This window comes from Rhinolophus ferrumequinum, chromosome 12, assembly GCF_004115265.2.
Source record: "Rhinolophus ferrumequinum isolate MPI-CBG mRhiFer1 chromosome 12, mRhiFer1_v1.p, whole genome shotgun sequence".
Taxonomy (NCBI): Eukaryota; Metazoa; Chordata; class Mammalia; order Chiroptera; family Rhinolophidae; genus Rhinolophus; species Rhinolophus ferrumequinum.
This window is the reverse complement of record NC_046295.1, coordinates 62,198,168-62,222,711: the sequence shown is the minus strand read 5'-3', so window position 1 is coordinate 62,222,711 and position 24,544 is coordinate 62,198,168. Positions and strand designations below refer to the sequence as shown.

At 40.8% G+C, this 24,544-nt stretch overlaps 1 protein-coding gene across 1 annotated transcript in view; it reads left to right on the top strand.

Moving 5' to 3' along the window:
* The first annotated feature begins 3,162 nt into the window (after window positions 1–3,162).
* Window positions 3,163–24,544, top strand: part of FRRS1L (ferric chelate reductase 1 like) — a 29,212-nt gene continuing 7,830 nt past the window's right edge. The window contains exons 1-3 of the mRNA XM_033123684.1: window positions 3,163–3,577; window positions 17,190–17,274; window positions 19,636–19,774. Coding sequence (XP_032979575.1) covers window positions 3,340–3,577; window positions 17,190–17,274; window positions 19,636–19,774 — 462 coding nt within the window. The 5' untranslated portion in view covers window positions 3,163–3,339. The remainder of the gene's footprint in view (window positions 3,578–17,189; window positions 17,275–19,635; window positions 19,775–24,544) is intronic.

The window sequence follows — 24,544 nt, the reverse complement described above, 5'->3', positions numbered from 1 at the left end:
GTGGTTTTTAGTATGTCGGCAATGTTCTGCCATCATCACCACTAATTCCAGAACAATTCCATCATTCCAAAAAATGCTCCATATCAAAAGTCGCTACAACTTCTCCCCCCCAACCCCTCAGCAACATTAATTCATTTTCTGGTTAGGGATTTCTGTCTATGGATTTGCCTATTCTGGACATTTCATACAAATGGAATCATACAATATGTGGTCCTTTGTGTCTGGCTTTGTTCACTTAACACAATGTTTTCAAGTTCATCCATGTTGTAGCATGGATCAGTATTTAATTCCTTTTCATGGCTGAATAATACTCCATTGTGTGGATATACCACAATTTGTTTATCCATTTATCAGTTCACAGACATTTGGGTTGCTTCCACTTTTTGGCTATTATGAATAATACAAACATTCGTGTACTACTTTTTGTACAAACATGTGCTTTCAATTCTTTGGGTATATAACTGAGATTGGAATGGTTCAGTCATATGGAAGCTCCATGTTTAACTTATTGAGGAACTGACAAGATCACAGCTTTTATATCTGATGCAATCAAAAGTGGGGGGTAAATCACATATGTTACTAGAACATCAGAAGCATGGGCTAATCTGTTATTGGTGAGATATGAGATGCAGCACTGATATGGGGGAGTTTTTAATAACAGAAAAAAAGTTTTAGAGAAATGGCTTTGATGAGAAGAGAAAATAAAAGGTGGCCTCTTTTAAAAACGAAATTGAACTCAGGTTCATCTCTAAGTTCTTGTTTGAATAGATGGCTCTTGTTCAGCCAGTGTTCTCAAAATGTCCAGGGAAAGTTCTTCCCCAGAAAATGTGCACAAAAGAGGAAACCACCTATTTCTTGGTCGCTCATGGATTCACATCGTTGGGGAGCAGAGGACCTCTGCAAAACCTGCAGTGTCACTCAGAGGGGATATATGCTGAGGGTGGGAACAGGTCTCCCTCCAGGGCTCAAATCTTGTAAGAAAACACAAAGAACAAGAACATTCCAAAAGGCAATTTCAGAAGATGGGAGAACCTCATGAAAGGAAGCGGCCAGGTAGGCAGGGAACTGGAAACTGCAGCAGGTTCTAAGGCCCGGGAGAGGCATGAAGACTTTGAGTGACCCATGAAAATGAGGGGTATTCTCTCCCTAGGAAAATCCATTCACTATAACATTATTCCAGCACTCTCACAGGGCCCTCACACCACCCCTGAAGCCCACGTATGGCCCACTTGGAGTCTGTGGACCCCAGGTTCTTCAACATGACTAGATCATTGAAATACATAGATTACCTCCAAGCTTTATTTTAGGCAGGGGTTTTATCAGACAAATTTGCCAGGAGAATGACCTGGTTCTCATTTACCTTCTATCTGGCACCATCACTGCTAATTGTAGAAATTGAAATCACGAGAATAAAAGAGTAACAGGTAACAGCTTAGATTCCCAGACCAGAGAATCAACACTGAAATCAGAAATGTGGTTCTTCCTTTTTTTTTGGCTAAACGTCGGTCCATTTAAAACTGACCATACTTTCCCTGGTGAACAGGAGAAGAAAAGAAAGGAATTTCAATTTTTAAGAAAGAGTTTTTTGTTTTTTTTTTTAAAGATTCCTGTTAACAGATTTTCAATTGATTGGCTTTTTTGTATTTTAGAATTTTATACATTTCAAAGCTGTCTTTTGGGAAGAAGTCTGTTTTGATTTTTTAAGGAGCTGTAGTTCATCTCACCTTTTTCAAGCAATAAATCTGATTTCTTGCAACAACTGGTACGTATATGGGAAGAACTGGTGAAACCGAAGGTGCTTATGAATTACATCTAATTCACCTGTCAGCTAAACATGTTTAAACGTCAATTGAACAACCCACTATCAACGTCAGCTGATACCCAATAGCAAATACTTCGTCTCTGGGTCGCACAGCACTTCTCACTGTTTCAGTAACAGCACTGTCTCCCACCGCCCCTGAGCCAATAAAGGTTGACATCACGAGTTTTCTTCTGAATATTTGTATTTCATAATCTTATACATTCATTCATGCCCAGTTATAGTCTTGAACGCGATTGATCCTTCCCTCTATCATCTCACTTAATCTTCTCTGCCATCACAGAGGTTACTGATCACCACCGCACAGAGTCTGACTTCTGGGCCTGCATTTGGAACCTCTTTGCTTTTCTGCCTCCATAGTTATTTTCTTTGTTTATGCAAGAAAATAAAATAAAAAAGAATGGAAAAAAAGCAGGCTAAAATGTTGACTCTGCAATACCAGCGCAAAAGGAATGGTGTCCATGCTTTCTAATGGAAAATAGCTTAGCATTCTGAACGTGTTACCACTCCAAAACCACCATTAGAAAAGAACTCCAGGACCTGGCATGTAGTAAGTGCTTGGTGTGAATAAACGGATGGCTGAGTAATCAACCAAAGTGAATTGCAAGTGGCAGGAATGGATTTGAGAAAAGTGGAGACTTCAACGTGGCCATCAGACATGGTGTGGACTTGCCAGAGCCTGTGCGTGCTTGTTGTGGGGAAACAGTAAAACCAGTTGCCTAGTTTTAAAGGGGGTATGTTATGTAAGGGCGCCAGCAGCCTCTGCTGATTACACTCTCCAAAAATCTGGAGAGGAAGCTGATGAATCCAACCCAAGAGCTGGGTTCAACTTTCCCTCTCTTAAGCACCTCAGTTTACCCATCTATATAGTGGGGATCTTGCTATTTTAACTTCCTTCCGTGGTGATCCCAAGAATACTGGGTATAGTAAGTGCTTATATAAACCAAAAAGCGCTGGAACAAGGCGCGGGAGGCAGCAATTCTGACAAGGTGTATCCAAGGTAAACCCTCCAGGGGAGCACTTCTTAAACTTAAACGTGCATTAGAGTTTCCTGGGGATCTTAGTAAAATGCAGGTCCTGATTCCTGCAAGTGCAGTGGGATGCTATTCGGTGAAGGTGACAAGCTCTTTGGGGATGCTGATGCTGCTGGTCCGAGGACGTTTTGAGTAGCAAGAGTCTAGAAGGGCCAAATCTGTGTCTGGGGGAGACTCGTGCAGGGAAGTAGGAGAAATGGGGAGACTGGGAGAAAGAATGGACGGAGGGAACGCGTTAAGAAGGAGAGGGCGGGCGAGAAGAGGATGCTCGGAAGAAGGGGGAGGCTCCGGGCCCAAGCGAGGATGCGCAGACCACGGCCCGGAGGCAGAGGGTGCCGACGGCTCCGCGGCTGCGCGGGCTGCGAGCAGGGGGCGGGCGGGCGCGTGCTGGCGGCGGCGGCGGCGAAGGCGGCGAAGTCCCGGCTCCGTGCCCGCCGCGCCCCCGCTGCGGCCCGAGCGGCCTGGCTGTGGGGTCTGTGCGCAGCGATGGCGCGGCCGCCCGGGCGGAGCCCGAGGGCCTGGGTGCCGCTGCTCTTGCTGCTGCTGGCCGGGCCCGCCGCCTGCGTCGCCAGTCCGGCAGATGACGGCGCGGGCCCGGGGGGCCGAGGACCCCGGGGCCGCGCGCGGGGGGACACAGGTACCGACGAGGCGGTGCCGCGCCACGACTCCTCCTACGGCACCTTCGCGGGGGAGTTCTATGACCTGCGCTACCTGTCCGAGGAGGGTGAGGCTGCGGGAGCATGAGAGGCTGTGGGAGGGGACACCCGGGGTAGGGGAGGGGGTGGTGGCAGGAGCGGGGGCGGGGGTGAGGAACTGGTAAAGATGCGAACGCAAGCTGTTCTCGTACAGTCGAGGCCGGGACGGAGAGCGCACGGCTCAGACCCCCAACCGCCTACAGGAGGGGCCTTGAGAGCTATCAGCGCATCCACCCGCTGCCTGCTTTACAGATAGGGAGACTGAGGCCGGGAGAGAGAGAGAGATAGCCAAGGGCCCTCCCAGTTTTCAGCATCTGGCCTCCACCCTTTCTGTTAACGGATTTGGGTAGGGTGCGTTGGGGGAGGAGGCTGCCATCTGGCCTGGGGTGTGTGAGATCAGAGCAGCTGGTGGGTAGCAGAAATCCCGACTTAAAGAGAGATTTTGCCTTATTTCCCCTCTGTCTGTATTGACCTAGATTTGCAATGGCAAGCGCCCCAACCTCTTAGTGCCCTATTTGTGCTGACTGCCCTGCCATCAGAGCTGGGTCACATCTTGTCTACTTCCATCCCACTTCTTTTATGTTATTATGCATATTATGGTCCCTAGGGTGAGTCACCATTGTTGGAACCTATTGGGCCCAGAGACTGAGGGTTTGTCAGCCATAGACCACCCTGTAGAGCTGCTTCAGTGAACCCAAAAGCCAAGCTCATTGTGCTCAGAAATAATGGAAATTGGCCTCTTTTTTCCTGCAGTTTGGACAGTAGTGATTTTCCTTTATTTCTGCTAAGAAGAATATCCACACAAAAAAAGAAAGTTGAAATGTTGTGTGTCCCAGCAACTAATAGGATGCTAGGAATATCTGTTACACAGGACTAGGTCTAGCTACCTACAACGAACAAACATTCATAGCTTAAATAAGATAGAAGTTTCTCTGTCATGTAAAGAAACCTAGAAGGAGTCCAGAATTGGTCATCAGAGACACTGGATCCTGGTCTTCTGCTTCTTCACAATTCTTAGCTTGTAACTTCATGGTCCAAAATGGCTGCTTGATCTCCATCCATTACATTTATTTTCCAGACAGTAGGAAAGAGAAAATAGGAAGAAGAAGACTATAAGGAGATTACCCAGAAGTCCCATCCAACAATTCTACTTACACTCCATTAGCCACAACTTAGTCAGGTGATCACTCATATGTGTAAAGGAGGGTAGGAAATGTAGCCTTTTGGCTGGCAAGTAATATGCCCAATAAAAAATTGGAATTATTAAGGAAGATGGAGAGAATGGATTTGAGGGAAATATGTTAGTTGGGTAGAGGCTAAACTGCTGAAACAGAGACATCAACATACATACAGTGGTTTAAATAAGACAGTTTATTTTTGTCTTATGTGAATCTGGTTGGTCTGGGCTGGTGGGACAGCTGTGTTCCCCAAGGTCATTCCGGGACCGAGGTTTCTTCCATCTTGTTGCTCTACCCTAAGTCTTTATCCTTATCTGTGTGAAAGTTGAGTTGTTGCACGTGCTTGTTCAACCTTGAGGGAAGGAGATAGAAGGGATGTTTGGGACAAACAATTTCCTTTTAGGCTGGTTGCACAGATCACCGTTTACTTTTTTTTTTTGGCAAGAACATAATTATATGACCTAGCTGCAAGGGAGGCTGGGAAATGTAGTCTTCTAGCTGGGCAGCCATTTGGCCAGAGAGAAGGGGGGTTGGGGTAGGAGGACAACAAGCAGAAGTAGAATCTGTCACTCTGGAAAAGAATAAATATTTCAAAGTCCATCTGCTTCTGAAAGCATCTAATACATATTTATTCTGTTCATAGTCAGCCTAGCTAGCACATTGCCAGGTGACTCAGACATGGCATGTGAGAGCTTATATTCTCATCAGGCACATGGATCTAACAAGTGAAACAAGGTCAGATGTTATAGGTACAGTTTGTACCGTGTTCCCCGAAAATAAGACCTAGCCGGACAATCAGCTCTAATGTGTCTTGGGGAGCAAAAATTAATATAAGACACGGTCTTATTTTAATACAATATAAGACCCGGTCTTATATTAATTTTTGCTCCAAAAGACACATTAGAGCTGATTGTCCGGCTAGGTCTTATTTTCAGGGAAACACGGAATATACAGAGAGAATGAAGTTAATTGTATAATCTAGACAGTTTTATGAACATGGGCATCAGGTGGGCTGCAGCCGTAGGAAAGCTTTATAGAATTAGCTAGACAGTGTGAAAGACTTTGGTGAGACAGAGGGGGATGCATTTAGGTGAGGTGACCGCACAGGGGCAGCAGGTCATGCCATGTGTGTACAAATTCCTAGTTTGTCTGCTTGCCCCTCTCACCCATTCTGCACATACAACTGGAAGCTCGGCTTTAACCCTCAAATATCTGTGACGGTTCCAACCTTCTCCCTGGATGAAGCTTCAACTCCTTCATCTGGAATTTTCTCTCTGGCCCAACTTCCTTTTACAGCCATCTCTCACTCCTCCCCGTCTCCCACCCTGAGCTTTCACTGTCTATTCTTCTACTCTTCTCTCTGACCAGCTCACTTATCGTCATAAACCCATTCTACAACTATTTGGTGGGTGCTAGTGGGATGTTTGTGGGGTGAGCCTTTCAAGGGCAGTACCCTAGATTACTCTGGGCCTAGGCTTTAGCTTTGTGGGTCTTAAATAGAGACTTTCCCAAGATCCTTAGAAATAATCAGTGGCCGGCCTGGTGGCTCAGGTGGTGGGAGGACTGTGCTCCTAACATGGAGGTGGCCGGTTCGATTCCCACATGGGCCAGTGAGCTGCGCCCTCTACAGCTAAGATTGGGAACAACAGCTCTCCCTGGAGCTGGGTAGCCATGAACAGCCAGAGGTTGGCATAAGCTGCTGTAAGTGGCTGGCAGCCAGTGTGAGTGGCCGGCAGCTGACGAGAACTGCCGTGAGCTGCTGTGAGCAGCCGACCAACGATTGGAGACCGACTGACTGCCTCAGCCGGGAGGGAGCGCAAGGCTCATCATACCAGCATGGGCCAGGGAGCTGTGTCCTACACAACTAGACTGAGAAACAACGGCTGGAACCAGAATGGGGTAGTCTTCTAGCTGGGAAGCCATGTGGCCAGGGAGAAGGGGGGATTGGGGTGGGAGGACAACAGAAGGGGGGAGGCGGACGAAGGGGGGGAATCAGTGACACTGCCTTCAAAGGTACTGCCAGAGAGGGAAAAGCAGAATAGGAAATGTCCCTGAAGGTTGTCCCAGCCAGAAGGTGAAGGAAACAGGATGTCAGGAAGCGTTGTCCCAAGCCATGGTGAGGCCCAATAGCACGAAGACTCAAAATAGCTGGTGGATTCAGGAAATGAGAAGTAGTGGGTGGCTTTTCTGGGGATGAATTCAGTGGGGAAGGAAGGAGGGAGACCGATTGATTTTGTAGGACGTGGCAAGTGAAGAGGTAGAAATAGTGCGTTTAAGCTATTCTATCAGTCCAAATGGGATGGTCTTTTTCTAGTGATTGGGTTATTTGTTTCCTCTATGCAGGGTCCCCTCTTCTCAGGGTCCAAGTAGCCAGGAAACTGAGTTTTTAATGAAAAGATAGTTTAGCAATATGAAATTAGAAAAAGGGAATTACAATAATGAGGGTGGGGATGGAGAATTCACTGAAACTGCAGGAGAGCCCACTGACCAGTATGCACCCTATCCAGAGACCATTTCTCCAGTGTCAAGATTGCCCGCAACCCCCAAAGCCAGAGGCTGCACGCTGGCTGATATGGTATCTCTAATCATCCCCTAACGTGTTCATTCTTTAGTTTAAATTACGTTGTAGTTTAACAATGCTAGTTTTGAGAATTCTTAAGGGTTCCCGCTGTCTTAGCCTATACAACTCATCCTTGTGGGCCCAATTCAAATGCCATCTCTTAGGGACCCTTCCCTGAGTCTCTCCTCCCATCCCCTGCTACTAGCAAGGATATCCTCGCACAGCACACCAGCCCTGCCATGACCCTTTTTGCTCTCTGCGGTCAGGAGTTTGAATAGGGTCTTAGTGCTTGAACCCAGCCATTCATATCTCGTTCTTTTGAGGTTCTCCACTAGAATCTATATAGTATCCAGGACAACAGTAGGATGGAGAACAGATCACCACGTGCTTGTGGGCAAGTAGCCTATTCTGAAGGTTCTCTGGAAAAAACCAAACTGGGTGTGGGCTTAGGGTAAGGCCCCAAGTGAAGCCTCCTGCTCTCTTCTCCCTGCTGCCCTCTGCAGGCCAGGTCTGAGGAGCAGACCCTGAGTCTTACCACACGGATGGCGGTAGCTGGCTTGCCCTTGGAGCCATACCCTGCCTGGTTGCTTATCTTTAAAGCACAGTTATCGGACCACTTGTAAAATGTGGCCCAGTCAGTGAGTTTCCAACGATTGAGTTCTGACCACAATTTTCCTGATCTTGGGAAAGAGCTATTAAGGCAGTCAAGAGAAGACAGAGCTTGGGAGAAAAGGGCAGAGTTTCCTTCACCCGCTTATATTCTTCCCATGTCGACCATATATTGCATGTGGATAAACATTTGGGATACACATGTTTTGGTGCTTTTCCCCTAATGGTACATAGACATTCGCTGTCTGAGAATAAAAGACCACACAAACATACCCTTTTTAAAAATTTATAGTATCTCTTCATTTGTGCTTTGGTTTGAACGAAGACAATATCACCTTGTTCAGTGAAAAAGAAAAAGTAGAAATAGTGTATGTACACTGTTTATATGCGGGAGATAGCTTATGATCTCTGAATCTTTTGCTGAAACTTGGGATAGGAAAATAAAACTGAAACAAATCACCAAAAAAGGTAAATAATTTATAAAAATAATGTACATCTTTAGATCTACGTGTAATTTATCTTTGTATCCCCCGTGAACCTAGCCCAATAATAACACTAACGGGAGCTATTAATAAGTGCTTACTGTGTGACAGGCATTGTTCTAAGTACCTTATCCATATTAACTTTCATCTTGATAGCAACACTCTGACTTAGATACTACTGTTATCTCCACATTAAAATTAAGGAAACTGACCCACAGAAAATTTAAGTAGCTCCAGTCACACAGCTAGAAAGTAGAGAACTGCGTGGATTTGATGACTTTATGGGTAAGGTGTGCAAGGTGTCCGTTTGGCCTGGAATAGAGAGCCCCTTTGACATGGCATGTACTAGGGAGTGTGGTGGGACGAGCAGAATGGGGTATTTTATGGGTGAACTTGAGAAGAGGGGTTTGGAATTGGTAGGGGAGGCAGTTGGGAGCTGCTGATTCCTAAGTGGTGGAGTGCCACAGCGAAAGCTTTGCCAGACAGGCTCCGTGTATGTGGTGTGTGTGTGTGTGTGTGTGTGTGTGTGTGTGTGTGTAGCTTTCTATTTTACGAAGTCCCATGACATTTCTACTTCATTATTTGATTGATAAGCAGAAACAATGATTCAGGAAGTCCAGAAAGAGAAAGAGGCTGATGCAGTAACTCTCAGAGATTTGAACAGATAATTTCTGGTTAAAACATCAAGGAAGCAAGTACTAAATTAATACCTGAGGGCTGGGATCCAAGCAGTTAATTAGAGACTATAAATAGCAAACCAGAAGCCATTAACCACCCAGTGGAGTATGGCAAAAGAGGCTCAAGGGATTGCAAAGAAGGAACAGATAGTGCCCTGAATTAGACAAGAATGGAAAGCACCAAACCATACTGAGAACCTGAAAAAACTCAACCAAGAAAATAAGTACCTTTCAAATTACAGGAATATCTGAAGGGAGAAAAGAAAATGGCTTTAATTGTTCCCCAAAACAGGACAGTTATTAGAAGGGTTTATAGGGCACATATGAGACGCAAGAAAGAGAAGGTACAAAGAAATTTTTTTTTTGCCCTAAGCCAATATTATTTGGTCTCAATTCAAGTTTTTAATTTTAGAAACAAAGACTTAAAAAAATAGCATCAAAAATGGAAAGCGAAGGGAAAGCAACAGCCAAAACAGAAAAAAACCCAAAACCCCAAAACTGAACAAAAAATCCCAAACCAGTAAAGAAAATGAGTGAGTGGACAAAGTTAAGGGGGAAGGAAAGCTGGCCATGTCTGGGTGGTCTAACCGATATATCTCACAACTATGGAGACAAGTAAGTATAGGAGATAGAGAACAGGGGAGGCTAGTAAAGGTCTTTAAAACGTTGTGACAAGATGAGATTTCTGTCTTAGAAAGATGGCATATGGTGGAAGAAGTAGAAGGGAGGTGGGGGGTACCTGACAGGAGTTGGTACAATAGCCAAAAGGCAGGCTCAGGTTTCTAAGGTGGGAAGAAAAGGAATGATGATTGAGTAAATGTGCCAGGTGGAGAAATCTAGGACTATGGTTTCACGGTTGGGAGACTGTGGGTGGGTAGAGGGGTTCTTGACTGCTATGGAAACGTAAGCGGAAGGACACTTGGGAGGTGGAGGAGCTCAGTGTTGGACCTGTGAAATTGATTTCCTGGTGGAATATCCAGGTGGAAACCCCTGGAGGCAGTTGATTGTTGGACTAAAATGCTGATATAAGAAAAGAAGAAATCCCCAAAATGATGAAGTCAGAAAAAGAATAATTAAAAGAAAGTAGAAGGAAACAAACAATAAAAGAATAAAATATAGCAAAATTTAATGCCATAGGAACCAAGTGATTCTTCAAAAATATAAGTAAAGTGGATAAGTAAGTGGATAAGTCAAGGTTATTCAGAGAAACAGAGCCAATGGGTGTGTGTGTGTGTGTGTGTGTGTATGTATAAGTGTGTAAGAACTATGCTACAACATGGATGAACCTCAGAATCCTTTTGCTAAGTGAAAGAAAAAGTCACAAAAGACCACGTTGTATGTACATGAAATGTCCAGAAAAGGTAACTATTAAGACAAAGATTAGTGGTTGCCTAGGGCTGGGAGTGGTGGGAAGGGGAGATGAGAGTGCCGGGTAATCGCTAAAGGCTATGGGATTTCTTTTAGGGGAGATAAAAATGTTCTAAAATTGATTATGATGATGGTTGCACAACCATGTGAATACTTGTATTCTAAAAACACTTAAAATGGGTGAATTCTAAGGTACGTGAATTATATCTTAATAAAGCTGGTGCAAAAAATTAAAACAGTAAATGTCTTCCATACCACTTCCTTGCTTTACTTAACGCAGCTCTGAATTCAGTTGTCATGCATCTAATGGACAGAATCAAAATCATCCAGAACTCAGGAGCCAAGGTGGTAGGTACGCTATCCTCTAACACCATGGGCAGGCACGCTACAGAGAGGCTGAGACAGAGGCAAAGGGAGCCAGTCCAGCACTCCTGCCAACTTTCCCCTTCTTTAGTTCATTTGCATCCTCACCTTTTCCCCCTGGTTAGTGTTGGCCAGAAAAGTATGTATCTTAGACTTTTTATAAGAGTCAGCTTTTGGTTTAGGTAATCATTCTCATTTGTGTGTCTGTTTTCCATGTCATTGATTCATATCCAGATTTGCATTCCTTCCTTCTTTTTTTGTTTCCATTTTGAGTTGAATGCTTAGATCCTTTGTTTTCTTTCGTATTTTCTGGTAAGTGTATTCAAAGCTATTAATTTCCCTCCACGCTCTGTTTTAGGTCCATACTGAACATTTTGACATGCAATGTTTTGATGATCATTATAAGTGTATCTTAATTTTCCTTATGATTTTCTCTCTTTAATGCATGGATTATTTAATGTTGGCTGGTATTTTTCTTCATTTCCAGCCACAGGTAATTTTCCAACCTATACTTTTGTTAATTTCAAGTTTTATTACACTGTGGTCAGAAAGCATTTGTGTGATGTAGAGTCTTTGTAATTTACTGACTTCCTTATAGTCCAGTATATGGTCAATTTCAGTGGGTCTTCCTTGTAGCCTCAAAAAGAGAATGAGTCAGTATTTGTGGGTTCTGTATATCTGATTGAACTTATTATTTGTATAATTCAAATCGTCTGTCTTAGTTTTAAAGTTTGATTTTTTTCAATTCCAAGAATGGTATGTCGAATTACAAATGTTGATTCATCTATTTCTCTACATATTCCCATCAGTTACTGCTTTATGTATTTGGAAGCTAAATATGGGTATATTTATCCTGATATGGGTATATTTATCCTGATATTTATCCTAAATATGGGTATATTTATCCTGATTTATTGTTTCTTTTATCAGTATATAACATTATTTACCCCTTATGTTTTGTCTTGAATTATATTTTGTCTGATGTTACTACCTTTCAAGTTTTCTTATGGTTCATCTTTTCCTGGAATATCATTTTCCATTCCTTCAAAAATTTTGTGTAGTACTTATGCATTTATTAGGTCCATGAGTCTTCTGTAATTTTACTTTCTTAGACCATCCTTGTTTGGTTTTGCTAATAAGGTTATTTATTCTCATAAAATGAGTTGGAAACTATTCTCTCTTTTTCTGGCCTCTGAAATAATGTGTTTAAGGTTGGCATTAGCTGTCCCTTAAATGTTTGATAGAGCTGTCTGAGCTGGGAGCCTTCTTGGTTGAGTTTTTTTTAACTGACTCAATTTCTTTGATGGGTTATTCAGGATTTCTTATTCTTCTTGAGTCAGTCTTTGGTTTTATTTTTCTAGGAATTTTTCCCTTTAAATTTTCAAGTTAATTGGCATAAGTTGTTCATTGTATTCTTATTAGCTTGCTTTTAAAAAAAATCTTTTTTTTTATTAAGCTATAATTCACATTTTAAAAATTCACCATTTGAAAATATACAACTCAGTGGTTTTAGTATCTTCTCAAGGTTGTACAACCATCACCACCATCTAATTCCAGAACATTTCCATCATTCTAAAAATTAATGGGGAGTACCCATTAGCAGTCACTCCCAATTCCCCCTTTTACCCAGTCCCAGGCAACCACTAATCTACGTTCTGCCTCGATGAATTTGCATATTCTGGACATTTCATACAAGTGGACTCCAACAATATGTGGCCCTTTTGTGTCTGGTTTCTTTCACTTAGCATGTTTTCAAGGTTCATTCATGTTACAGCATGTATCGGTACTTCATCCCTTTTTATGGATGAATAGTATTCCACTGGATAGACGTACCATATTTGTTTATCCATTCATCAATTGATAGACATTTGGGTTATTTCCTGTTTGGGGCTATTATGAATAATGTTACCATGAATATCCGTGTACAGGATTTTGTGTGAATGTATGTTTTCATCTTTTTGATATTAACATTTACATAGAAAACTGAAAAGAACCAACAATCAGGTACAACCAAGACACTGCAGTAAGGTTTTCATAAAGAAGATCAGCATACGTGAACCAAAAGCTCTCTTCTTCTCTAGCAATAATAAGCTAGAAAATGTAAAAGAAAACAAGCGATTGTTTAAAATAGCAACAAAAATCTATAGTGTCTAGATTTTACCTTACAAAGAATGCACTAGTCCTGTGTAGAAAAAAAAATTAAACTATTAAGAGATAGAAAATATAAGAATAAATGGAGAGCTATCCCATGATCTTGGAAGGAGTGACTTGGTATTGTAAAGATGTCAGTTCTCCCGCAGTTTACCTATACATTTAATTCAATTTCAGTGCAGCAGAATTTTTGGAGAGAACTTGACAAATTGATTTCTATACACTACATAGAAAAATTAAGTTCCATGAATTGCTAAGATAGTTTCACCTTGCTAGATATTAATAAAGGTTACAAAGCCTAGTAATTAAAATCCAGTGTGCTCCTGGATCAGGAACAGTCAAATAAAACAAAACAAAATCCAGAAATAGAACTAAGTTTATATGAGAACTAATAAGTTATTGAGGTGTCATCGGAAATCACCAGGGAAGTAATGAATCATTTAGTAAGTGGTGTTGAGAAAAATTCATTCAATGCAGGGAGAAAAACGAACCATTTCTTAAACCTCACACCATATAAAAAATAAATTCCAAATGGGTTAGATTTAAATGTGAAATGTAGTACTACCAAGTTAATAAGTAAACATGTAGAGGAATATCTTCATGTCCTTTGAGTGGAGATTGATCTTTTAGACAATGCTTTAAAAAATCATGAACCAAAAAAAAAAAAAAAGCATGAACCAAAAGAAATATTATTTCCTTGACTACATCACATTTAAAGATTTTGGTCCAAGGAAGAATATCACAGAAAAAAGTAAGATTGATGGCAGACTGGGGGAAAAACAATTGCAACATCTGAAACCAACAGTGAATTTATATCTGGAATACACAAAAACTCCCATGAAAAAGACCAAAAACCAAGTAGTAAAAAGAGCAAAGAATCTGGATATACGTATACACATCACAGAAAAGGAAACCTAAGTGGTTAGTTAATACAGATATGAAGAGAGATGTTTACCCGCACTAGCACTTAGGGAAACATAAATTAAAATAATGAGAATGTCAGATGATAACAAGTACAGACAGGGAAAGGTGTGGGGCGACAGCTGCTGTTGGAATTGTAAACTGCTGATGCGGCTGTAAACTGGTGCCGTTGTTCTGAATACTAATATCAGTGAGCTTTTTGGAATTAAAGATGTGACCCAGCTGTTGCTTTCTGGGGTTTATTCAAACAAAAACCTCTTGCATATGTCTTCAGGAAACATGTAGTATAAGGATGTTTATCACTTCATTATTTGAGAAAGCAAACATTGCAGGCACTTTAAGTTCTAAACCTGGGAGGATATTATAGAAGATGTTATATGCCCATCGTGGAGTACTATTCAGTCAGGAGTAATAACCGGTCTCTCACGTACATACATGGATAGATTTCCAAATGAAAATAAGACACAGGATGAGGTTCACTGCACAGGATCATTTGTGGAGATTAAAAACATACACAAACTATATGTTTTTCAAGATATATATTATATATATATACACACACACATATATAAAAATAAATATATGGACGGTGGGTGGTAAGTCAGGGTAGATCCTCGTTAGTCTGCTCTGCTTGGTGCTTCCAGACGTTGGGCATGGCCGTGGTGGACCGGCCAGTGCAGGGCAGCTGTAGACAGCATGGCAAGGCAGCACTGTTGGCATAGTGAGAAATTTTGTCTGGAACCTACACTTCAGATGCAGGTTCTGCTGAAGGCACTTAGGTAATTATCTTACAAGGTAATCATGCAAACGTTTTAGGGTGATGTGCTGGGAATATGACAGGCTTTTTGCAACCTGGCAGGACCTTAAATGCTGGCACGCGGTTCAAACGTATTTTATGCCAAATAGATCATTTAATTCTAGGGGACAATTGTAATATTGCTCTGCATATATTCTTATGCCAACCCCAGCTAGTATAGTGAAATTTATTTTTGGCACTCATGACCCAGAGTTAGCACAGACCCCACAAGTTAGACGGCATGGTCCACAGCAAGACTACTCACTTCAGACCAACTGGCTACAAATCTGGGAATACTCACCACCCACCTCAGAGTCTATAATTCACTAGAACTCAGAGAACTCAGGAAAGTACTATTCTTACAAACACAGGTTTGTTATAAAGGATACAACTCTTGAACAGCCAATGAAGACACATATAGGGCGAGGTTTGGGGGGCTCCCAGTGCAGAGTGGAATCAGGGCATGTCACCCTCCTGACGTATCAGTGTGTTCACCAACTAGGAAGTTTCACTGAGCTTCAGTTTCCAGAGTTTCTATTGGGGTTCCATTACATAGGCACAGTTGATTTAGTCATTGGCTACAGAATTGAATTCAATTTCCAGCCCCCTCCCACACCTCCCTGGGGAAGGGGCTAGCTCAAAGCCCCAACCCGCTAATTACATGGTTGGTCTTTCTAGTGACCAGCCTCCATCCTGAGTCATCTCATCTCTAGCAGAAACTCAGGTGTGATTCCAGGCGCTCATAATAATAGTCTTGTTACGTGGGAGATTCCAAGGATCTAGTCTCTCCCAAGAACCAGGAACAAAAGCCAGTCAAATTCTTTATTATTCAACAGCTTACAAAACAAAAGAAAAATAGTGTTATTAAATGGATGCCCAAACACATTTGACTGAACACAAATTCCCATTTCAAGTTTTAGAAGTGTGTAAGATAATAGGAAATTAGTGCTAGAAAAGGCCTGTTGCCAACACTAATAAAACTAGTTAGGTACATTTGTAAGTGAGCTTTGTTCCAAAACTTGCTCTTATTTGGGACTTAGAAACACATTCTTCTTATAGACACAGTCCTACCCAATAATTATTAGTTCTCAGTCCAGTTTACAAAATTTAGTAGTAATCCAATAGTAATATGATGGCATTTATTGAGCTGGAAATCTGCTGTATGCCAATGCATTATTCTAGATACTAGGAAGTAGTAAGGATAATATGTTTGAAAAAATGGAGGAAGATGGGGAACCTGAGTCACAAGCAGCCTTACAAGAGATTGTCAGTCACTTACAGAGTCGTAAACATGTGAGTAGTCATTGCATTTCTGGAAAAATATTCTGAGAAAAAAATGGCCTCAGCACTGAAGTGAGAAATATGAGGAAGAACATATATGAAGATGTGAAACATATTCTGTAGCATTGAGCAGTCGCTCAAATCAATATTAAGAGAAAAAACAAAGAACTCATCTAAAGCAGGATTCAGTCTGTAGTACTGAAATAGATATAGATCTTGGCATAAAATAAGCATAAACTAGAAAAAGTGTGCATTTGGTCCAGTTACTTAAAGAGGGTGAAAAGATAAGGCTGCATTTTAATATGTGATCAAGGTCTAGTAATGAACTCCAAAATGTACAGCTCTGTGCTAGGAAAGTGTGGTCTCGTGGCTTTTTTTTCTTAAAGTATAATTAATAGAACGGAATAAACAAAATCTCATTTCAAAAACATGACAAAGAAACAACTTCAAAACAATGAGAAAAGTTAATAAAATCAAGTAATTTTTTAAAATTTGTATTTGTGTACCTAATGCCTGTGGGCGATTTTATTTATTCATTTGGCAATCATTTATTTAGTGTCCAGTGCCAAACACAATGCAGGGCAGAGAATACAAGATGAATCACAGATGGTTCCTGTGTGCATGGACAAAACAATCTTGGAGAAAAATATTTCTGTTCTAAACTGGAAGCATAATGCAGGCTTACTCTTCAATGTACGGTTAAATGCATTATGATGTTAAGTAAGGTTACAAGAAAGATACACAGCTGTTAGAAATGATGTGTTTAAAGAATTTAGTGAGAGATGAAAATGTTATATATAGCTTAATGAAAAATGGAAGTTCACAGTAACGGAAAAATCCTTTGATTGTGTATACAAATGGAAAACCTCTACTTTCAAATATATAAATGTATTATTGTTAATTTTTTTTTCTCTTAGAGTATGTATATTTTACTACAACTGTGATTTTTAAACTCCCAGGGGGCAGTGGTGAGTCAGTGGTTATATGACATTATGTACCCTCAGTGCCTCAGGTTCCTTACCTGTAAAATGAGGGAAATGCCTCATTTCTCAGGTACAGGTAAGACTCAGAAAAAAGATGTATGCCCTGCACCGTCCCCTCACGGAGAGAGTGATTAGGCTTAAACAAAGCCCTTTTCTGAGGCCCTGAACATTTCTAGACGTGTGTGACAGAAAAATAGTAAATATATTTTTAAAAATTCTCGTTGGAAAAGTTGTACTGAACTTGCTAACCGTTATTTATTCTCACTGCCTAGGTTATCCTTTCCCTACTGCTCCTCCTGTGGATCCATTTGCCAAAATCAAAGTGGATGACTGTGGACAAACCAAGGGATGCTTTAGGTTGGTAGATCTGTGGGTTGGATAACTTTAAGATGTTGGTTTACTTCTCACAGTAGTACTGAGATTGCATGCAGGTCATTCTAACCAGGTGTCTGTACCCCTTCATAAGTTGTCCCTGCTTATTCGGCAGGGGCGTGGGTGGCACAGGCAGCGATAGACAAGTCTAGTACCTAATTCCTTTTCAAATAATCATGACTTAGGGATATCTGTATGATACTTCCCTGTTTCCCCGAAAATAAGACCTAGCCAGACCATCAGCTCTAATGCGTCTTTTGGAGCAAAAATTGATATAAGACCTGGTATTATATTATATAAGACCTGGTCTTATTTTAATATAATTTTTGCTTCAAAAGACGCATTAGAGCTGATGGTCCGGCTAGGTGTTATTTTCGGGGAAACATGGTAACTAGTCAGGAAGCAGTGATTATCGTATTTAGCTTGTTATCTCGAGTATAGTGAGTCCTTACTGATCATTAGTAGTAGTCTACCAAGCCAGGATGGGCTGGAGCTAGAAAACAGCAGTGTAGACAGCGGGTCTCCCACACGGATAGCTTGCTTTGTTGGAAAAGGCTCCTTCTCTTTGAATTCTTTATTTCCTGAAACAAATTGTCCTTGAGTAAAGATTTTGTTGGCTGCTGCACTCAAGGTCTGGTGTTTTTTTGTTTTGTTTTTTGTTTTTTGTTTTTCTTCTTCAGTGCTCAAGGTCTTGGGGAATGGTGTAAACTGAACTATAGGGGTTTTAAGTTTTCTTTGGGTTATAAGGACATCTAAGGAATTTTTAAAAATCCAGTAATACTAGCAATATATAATTCTGGTGATTGAGGGATATTTTTGAGACGTGAAGGAATTTTTGAGAAGGGAAGGAATTTGCTAGCGTCAGAGTGACCTGTTTTCTGGCGCATTCACTCCTCCGTTAGCTTTTCTTAACCCGTTTCAGCTTTTTCACTCCTATTCCAGGGTGTCTTGAACTTACCTCTCTTCCTGGCTGCTCAGAGTATCTGCCAGCACCGTGGCATAGTCCTTGCCTCCCTCCTCAAGCAATACTTGGCAGTTTTGTATCTTGTTTCTTCAGATGCCTTCCATCTGAGTTTAGATTGTCCCACCCATTGCTACAATTTTCTGTCGTTCTGAAAATGGTGTAAAACGGTGTTCCTTTAACGGGGGCTTGGCAGGTCTTAAAGGATCCACAAGTTCTCTGTAAGAAAATTTAAATTTGTGTTTTCAATGGTATTCCTTTAAAAAAATTAATGTGTCTACAATCTGATTACCTGGGAAACCACCTTATATTGCTCCATGCGTTAGGGTCTGAATTTGTAATTGTGTTAGCACCAAGCAGTCCAATAGAGTAAACACGCATTTTATAAATACATGATACATTCCTGCTCAGTGACTGCCAGATGAGGTATTCATTTGGTGCATTGTACATATGAAGGCTTTGCAGCAGTTCAGACAGGTGAAAGTGGAGGAGCGTGAAGTCACATTTAGTAGTACCGTGTTTCCCCAAAAATAAGACCTAGCTGAACAATCAGCTCTAATGTGTCTTTTGGAGCAAAAATTAGTATAAAACCTGGTCTTATTTTACTATAAGACCGGTTCTTAAATATAGTACAGTATAATATAATATAATACAGTATAGTATAGTATAATATATAATGTACTACCGGGTCTTATATTAATGTTGGCTCCAAAAGACACATCAGAGCTGATGGTCCGGCTAGGTCTTATTTTCGGGGAAATACGGTAGTGAGAGCATGCTAAATCAAAACACCCTGCACACTATACGCAAACCCCATGCGTGTAAGCAGAATTTTACTTCCTGTAAAACCACATCGTTTAGCACATAAATGCTACGAGTTTACATGTTCCTGGCTTTATAGTTTAATTTATATTTATTTTATAAATCGATGTTAGTTTAATTGCAAATCTGAAAGTAAAACAGATTGATATACACTTAATTACCAAAAATAATTTATAATATTAACTTGGAGAATTTTTTTCCTCTACAAGGGATTCAGAAATAATTCGGTAATAACTGATATTTCAGAGACTCTAATATAGTGTGCAGAACACTGGCTGGGAGTTTGGAGGCCCAGGTTCGAGTTCTGTTGGCAGCTGCTGACTCACTCTGCAACCTCAGGCAAACCCCTTCCCATCTCTGGACCCCGTTTACATGTAGATAAAGGGGAGCAAGTCATCTCTGAGGTCCCTTGTCACTGACTGAAACTGTGATTTTGAGCCCCCAGGTAGCAAAGATCTAATTTATTCCATTTTAGCATCCTGCCTGGTACATAGATGCTCTCTTATTGTATTTAGAATTAGTAGATAAAGAAGCAATAATGTCTGTTTTGATATCTCCTATAGATACGGCAAACCGGGATGTAATGCAGAGACCTGTGACTATTTCCTTAGCTACAGGATTATAGGGGCTGACGTGGAATTTGAGCTGAGTGCAGACACAGATGGCTGGGTAGCGGTTGGATTCTCTTCAGACAAGAAAATGGTAAGATGCACATCCTGATAGAAGCGGAGTTTTCTCTTTCATTTGCTGTGCAACTTGAGATTTTAGAGAATGAGCATGGTTATGTTTCTCTAAGCTACCATGACCCTTTTAAATGAGAGAAGTTAATTTCTGGCATTTGATTGTCTTTTGCAAAAACAAAGCAAAGAAATCCATCAAAGTAATATAATGATTATATTACTTATGACTCTCTGGTTGCAAATTAAAAAAAAAAATTCAAGCTAGCTTAAACAGAGAAGAAAGTGTTGGTTATGAGAACACATAGTGTTTTCTGGTACCTGTATTCATCAGCTATTTCCACAGTAATGATGCAAGAAAAGCTTCCAAAACTGCATGGTTTAGGACAGTAAACATTTATTTCTTGCTTAAATTGTGGGGATTAGCTGGAGCTCTGCTGGGCTTGATTCTAGCCCATGGGTTGGATTCAGGTTTTTTCCTAATCATTCTGAAACCAACACCTACAAAGGTATGTTATTTTCATGGCAGAGGCAGGGCCATCCATGGTGCAAGAGCCACCCAAAGCTTATTTCAAACCTCTGCTCACATTACATCTGCTAACATTACATTGCCCAAAGTAAATCACACAGCCAAGCCCAGAACGAAGGAGCAGGGATGTACACTCCCTCACTAAGAGGCCCTGAAATGGCGTGGGTATATGATACTACCACATGGGAGTGAAGCATTACCATTCAGTCTTCCACAGTACCCGTGGGCAAGAACACATCTGGACCTCAGAAAGGTCTATGACCAGGAACACGCAGGCCTTCAGGAACCCAGGCAGCTGTCCATCTCTTACCTCTGCTTCTCTCTGTGCCTCTGCTGCATTCTATCCTCTTTCCTCTGTAGCCCTATCGTTTGCCCCTTCACTGTGCCAGGGTGTTTCCCAAACAGCCAGACTTTGTTAGGCCCCTGTACCTTTGTACATGCTGCTGCTCTTTCTAGAGGACTCCTCTTTTTCTTCTCTTCACCTGGCCTGTTTTGAGGCTCAGGCAGTGAGAAGAAGGCAGCTCAGACCCGGATTACAGCAATGGTGGTGGTGAGAAGTGCTCAGAGTTTGGACATGTTTTGAAGGTCAAGCAGACAGGCTTTGCTAATGAGTTGGACATGGGTTGTAGGTAGGTGGTAGGAAGAGCAGTCCAAGCAGGCAGAGCTCCCCAGTGGCTTTGTTCTTTGAGAGGCTACTAGGAGAATGAGCCTCCCTCGATTCCCAGCCCAGGCAGTAAGAATCTACATAATTTATCTCCCACTTTACTGTCAGTAGGAGAAACAGTGGGTGTGTGCCGTACCCAGAAGCTGGCTTGCATTGCAGTTGACCATGTCCTGTCTTGGAATTCACTGGCATTCCTGGTGCAGCTGTTAAGACTAAGGGGCTCAGAGGAGGGCAATTGTGAGGAACATTCAAATTTTAGGTTTGATATTTTGCCATCTAAAGGCCTTTAAAATATAGATCTCCGTTTTCTTCTTCTATTATTCCAAGAAGAAGCACAGATTAATTTTTTTTTCAAAACCTGATGCATAGGAAAAGCAAAATGGAACCCCTTTTAATAGCCTTTAAGTTTTTTTTTTGAAATGGTGCCTTATTAGTTTTTTATTACACTTTATTTTTTAGAGCAGTTTCAGGATTACAGCAAAATTGAATAGAGAGTACAGGCAATTTCCACATGCCCTCTGACCCCCAACATATATCCTCCCCCGTACATTTGTTATAATTGATTAACACTTTTAACTTTTTTGACTAGTTTTGAAAAAATTTTAAACCTACAAGCAAACAGCAAGGGTAGTACAATATATATGCTTCACCTAGATTCACCAAATGATAACTTTTATTGTGGTAAAATGTGTATGACATAAAATCTACCATTTTATCCTTTTTAAAGTATACAATTTGGTGGCATCAATTACATTCACAGCGTACAACAATCACCTCAATCTAGTTTGAGAACATTTTTTATAAATGATAACATTTTGCCACACATGCTTTACCTCTCTACTGCTTCTACTGCTACTACTTATTACTAGTTTTATTATTTTCTGGAAACTTTGGAGATTAAATCAATTTATTTATTAAATTCAGGAAGTTTAACTGATAGTATTAATTTATTTATTAAATTCAGGAAGTTTGACCTGATGGTATTAATGTTATCCGATATACTGTACATTTTCAAATGTTGCCAGTTGTCCCAATCCTGTTCTTTATGGAAATTTGTATTTTATGACCCAGGATTCTGTCTAGGAACACCATTAGTTGTCATGTATCTTTAGTCTTCTTTATTTTGAAATACTTAGCTTTCCTTTTGTTTGATTTTTGGTCTTTCATGACATTGACCTTTTTAAAGATAATAGGACAGATTTCTTTTTTCTCTTTTTACTTTTTAATTCTTTTAAATAATTTTTAATTTGTCAATCACAGTTGACATACAATATATTAGTTTCAAGTGTACAGCACAGTGATTAGACATTTATATAATTTACAAAGTGATCGCCCCAATAAATCTAGTACCCATCTGAAACCGTATGTAATTATTACAATATTATTGACTATATTCCTTATGCTATACTTTATAGGTTTATGACTGTTATGTAACTACCAGTTTATACTTCTTAATCCCTGCCCCTTTTCAATCCATCCCTCCAAACTCCTCCCATCTGAAAACCATCAAAATGTTCTCTCTATGCGTTTGTTTCTATTTTGTTTGCTCATTTATTTTATTCTTTAGATTCCACATGCAAGTGAAATCATATGGCATTTGTCTTTCTCTGTATGGCTTACTCCACTCAGCACAATATCCTCTAGGTCCATCCATGTTGTCACAGATGGCAAGATTTCATTCTTTTTTATGGCTGATTAATATTCCATTGTATATATATACCACTCATCCATTGACGGACACCCAGGTTGCCTCCATATTTTGGCTGGTATAAATAATGCTGCAACAAACATGAATGCACATGTCCCTTCAAAGTAGTACTTTGGGTTTCTTCAGAAGTGGGATTACTGGATCCTTCTTTGTCTCTTATTATAGTCTTTGTTTTAAAGTCTATTTTGTCTGGTATAAATATTGCTACCTCAGGTTTTTGTTTTTTTTTTCCATTTGCCTGAAATATCTTTTTCCATCCCTTCACATTCAGTCTGTGTGTGTCTTTTGGTCTGAAGTGAATCTCTTGTAGGCAGCATATGTAAGAGTCTTGTTTTCTTATCCATTCAGCCACTCTATGTCTATTGCTTGCTTGGAGTATTTAATCCATTTATATTTAAAGTAATTGTTGATAGATATGTAGTTATTGCCATTTTATTATTCATATTTTTAATCTTTTTTTCCTTCTTCTTATAGAAGTCCCTTTATCATTTCTTATAATACTGGTTTGATGGTGATGAACTCCTTTTTCTTGTCTGGGAAGCTCTTTATCTGATTCTAAATGGTATCTTTCCTGGATAGAATAGTCTTGGTTGTAGGTCCTTGCTTCTCATCACTTTGAATATTTCATGCCAACCCTTTCTGGCCTCCAAAGTTTCTGTAGAGAAATCAACTGACAGTCTTATGTGAGCTCCCTTGTAGGTAACTAACTGCTGTTCTCTTGCTGCTTTTAAGATTCTCTCTTTGTCTTTAACCTTTGGCATTTTAATATGATGTGTCTTGGTGTTGGCCTCTTCAGGTTTATCTTGTTGGGAACTCTCTGTGCTTCCTGGGCTTGTATGTCCATTTTCTTCACCAGGCTAGGGAAGTTTTCCGTCATGGTTTTAATGCCTTGTTCTCTCTCTTTTCCTTCTGGTACCTCCATGAAGTGAATGTTAGTATGCTTGATGTTGTCCCAGAGGCCTCTTAAACTGCCCTCATTTTTTTGGGATTCTTTCTCTTTTCTGATTGGGTGTTTTCTGCTACCTTATGTTCCAAATCACTGAGTCAGTCCTCTGCTTCATCTAATGTACTGTTCTTGATTTCCTCTAATGTAGTCTTTATTTCAGTTATTGAATTCATTTCTGAATGGTTCTTTTTAATGTTTTCATTCTTAATTTTTATGTTTCCTATCTTTTTGTCAAAGTTCTCCCTGAGATCATTGAGTATCTTTATAACTAGTGTTTTGAACTCTGCATCTGGTAGATTGCTTGTCTCCACTTTCTTTAGTTCTTTTCCTGTTGCTTGGTTTTGTTCTTTCTTTTGTGACATGTTTCTTTGTTTCCCCATTTTGGCTGCCTCCCTGTTTTTATTTCTATGTATTAGGTAGAGCTGCTTTGTCTCTTGGTCTTAGTAGAATGACCTTATATAGTAGGTGTCCTGTGGGGCCCAGTGGTACAGTCTCCCTGGTCACCTGAGCCAGGTGCTCCAGGTGTGTCCCCTTGTGTGGATTGTATGTTCCCTCCTGTTGTAGTTAAGCCTTTGTTGCTGTTTACATGTTAGTGAGAGGGATTGACCTTCAGGCTGATTGGTTGTGAAGACTGGCTATGACTATAGTAGAGGAAGTAGAGGAAGCTGTGAAATAGAGGAGCTGTTGTGTAGGGGCTGACCCTATGGAGTGGGATTCACTTTAGCGGGGATCTGGTGCTGCCTAGTCTGCCCTTTGGATGTGTTGTTTGTGGAAGTTATTGGGTGGTGTTGGGTGTGGTCTGAAGCTGGCCACTGGATGTGTTGGTTCTGGGACCTCTTGGGAGGGGCTCTGTTGCAGGCCAAGGTCAGGCACTGCCTGTGCCCTGCCCAGGACCACTTGATTGGAGCTAAGAAGTGATCTGCAGACGGTTGCCACTCGTTCTGGTGC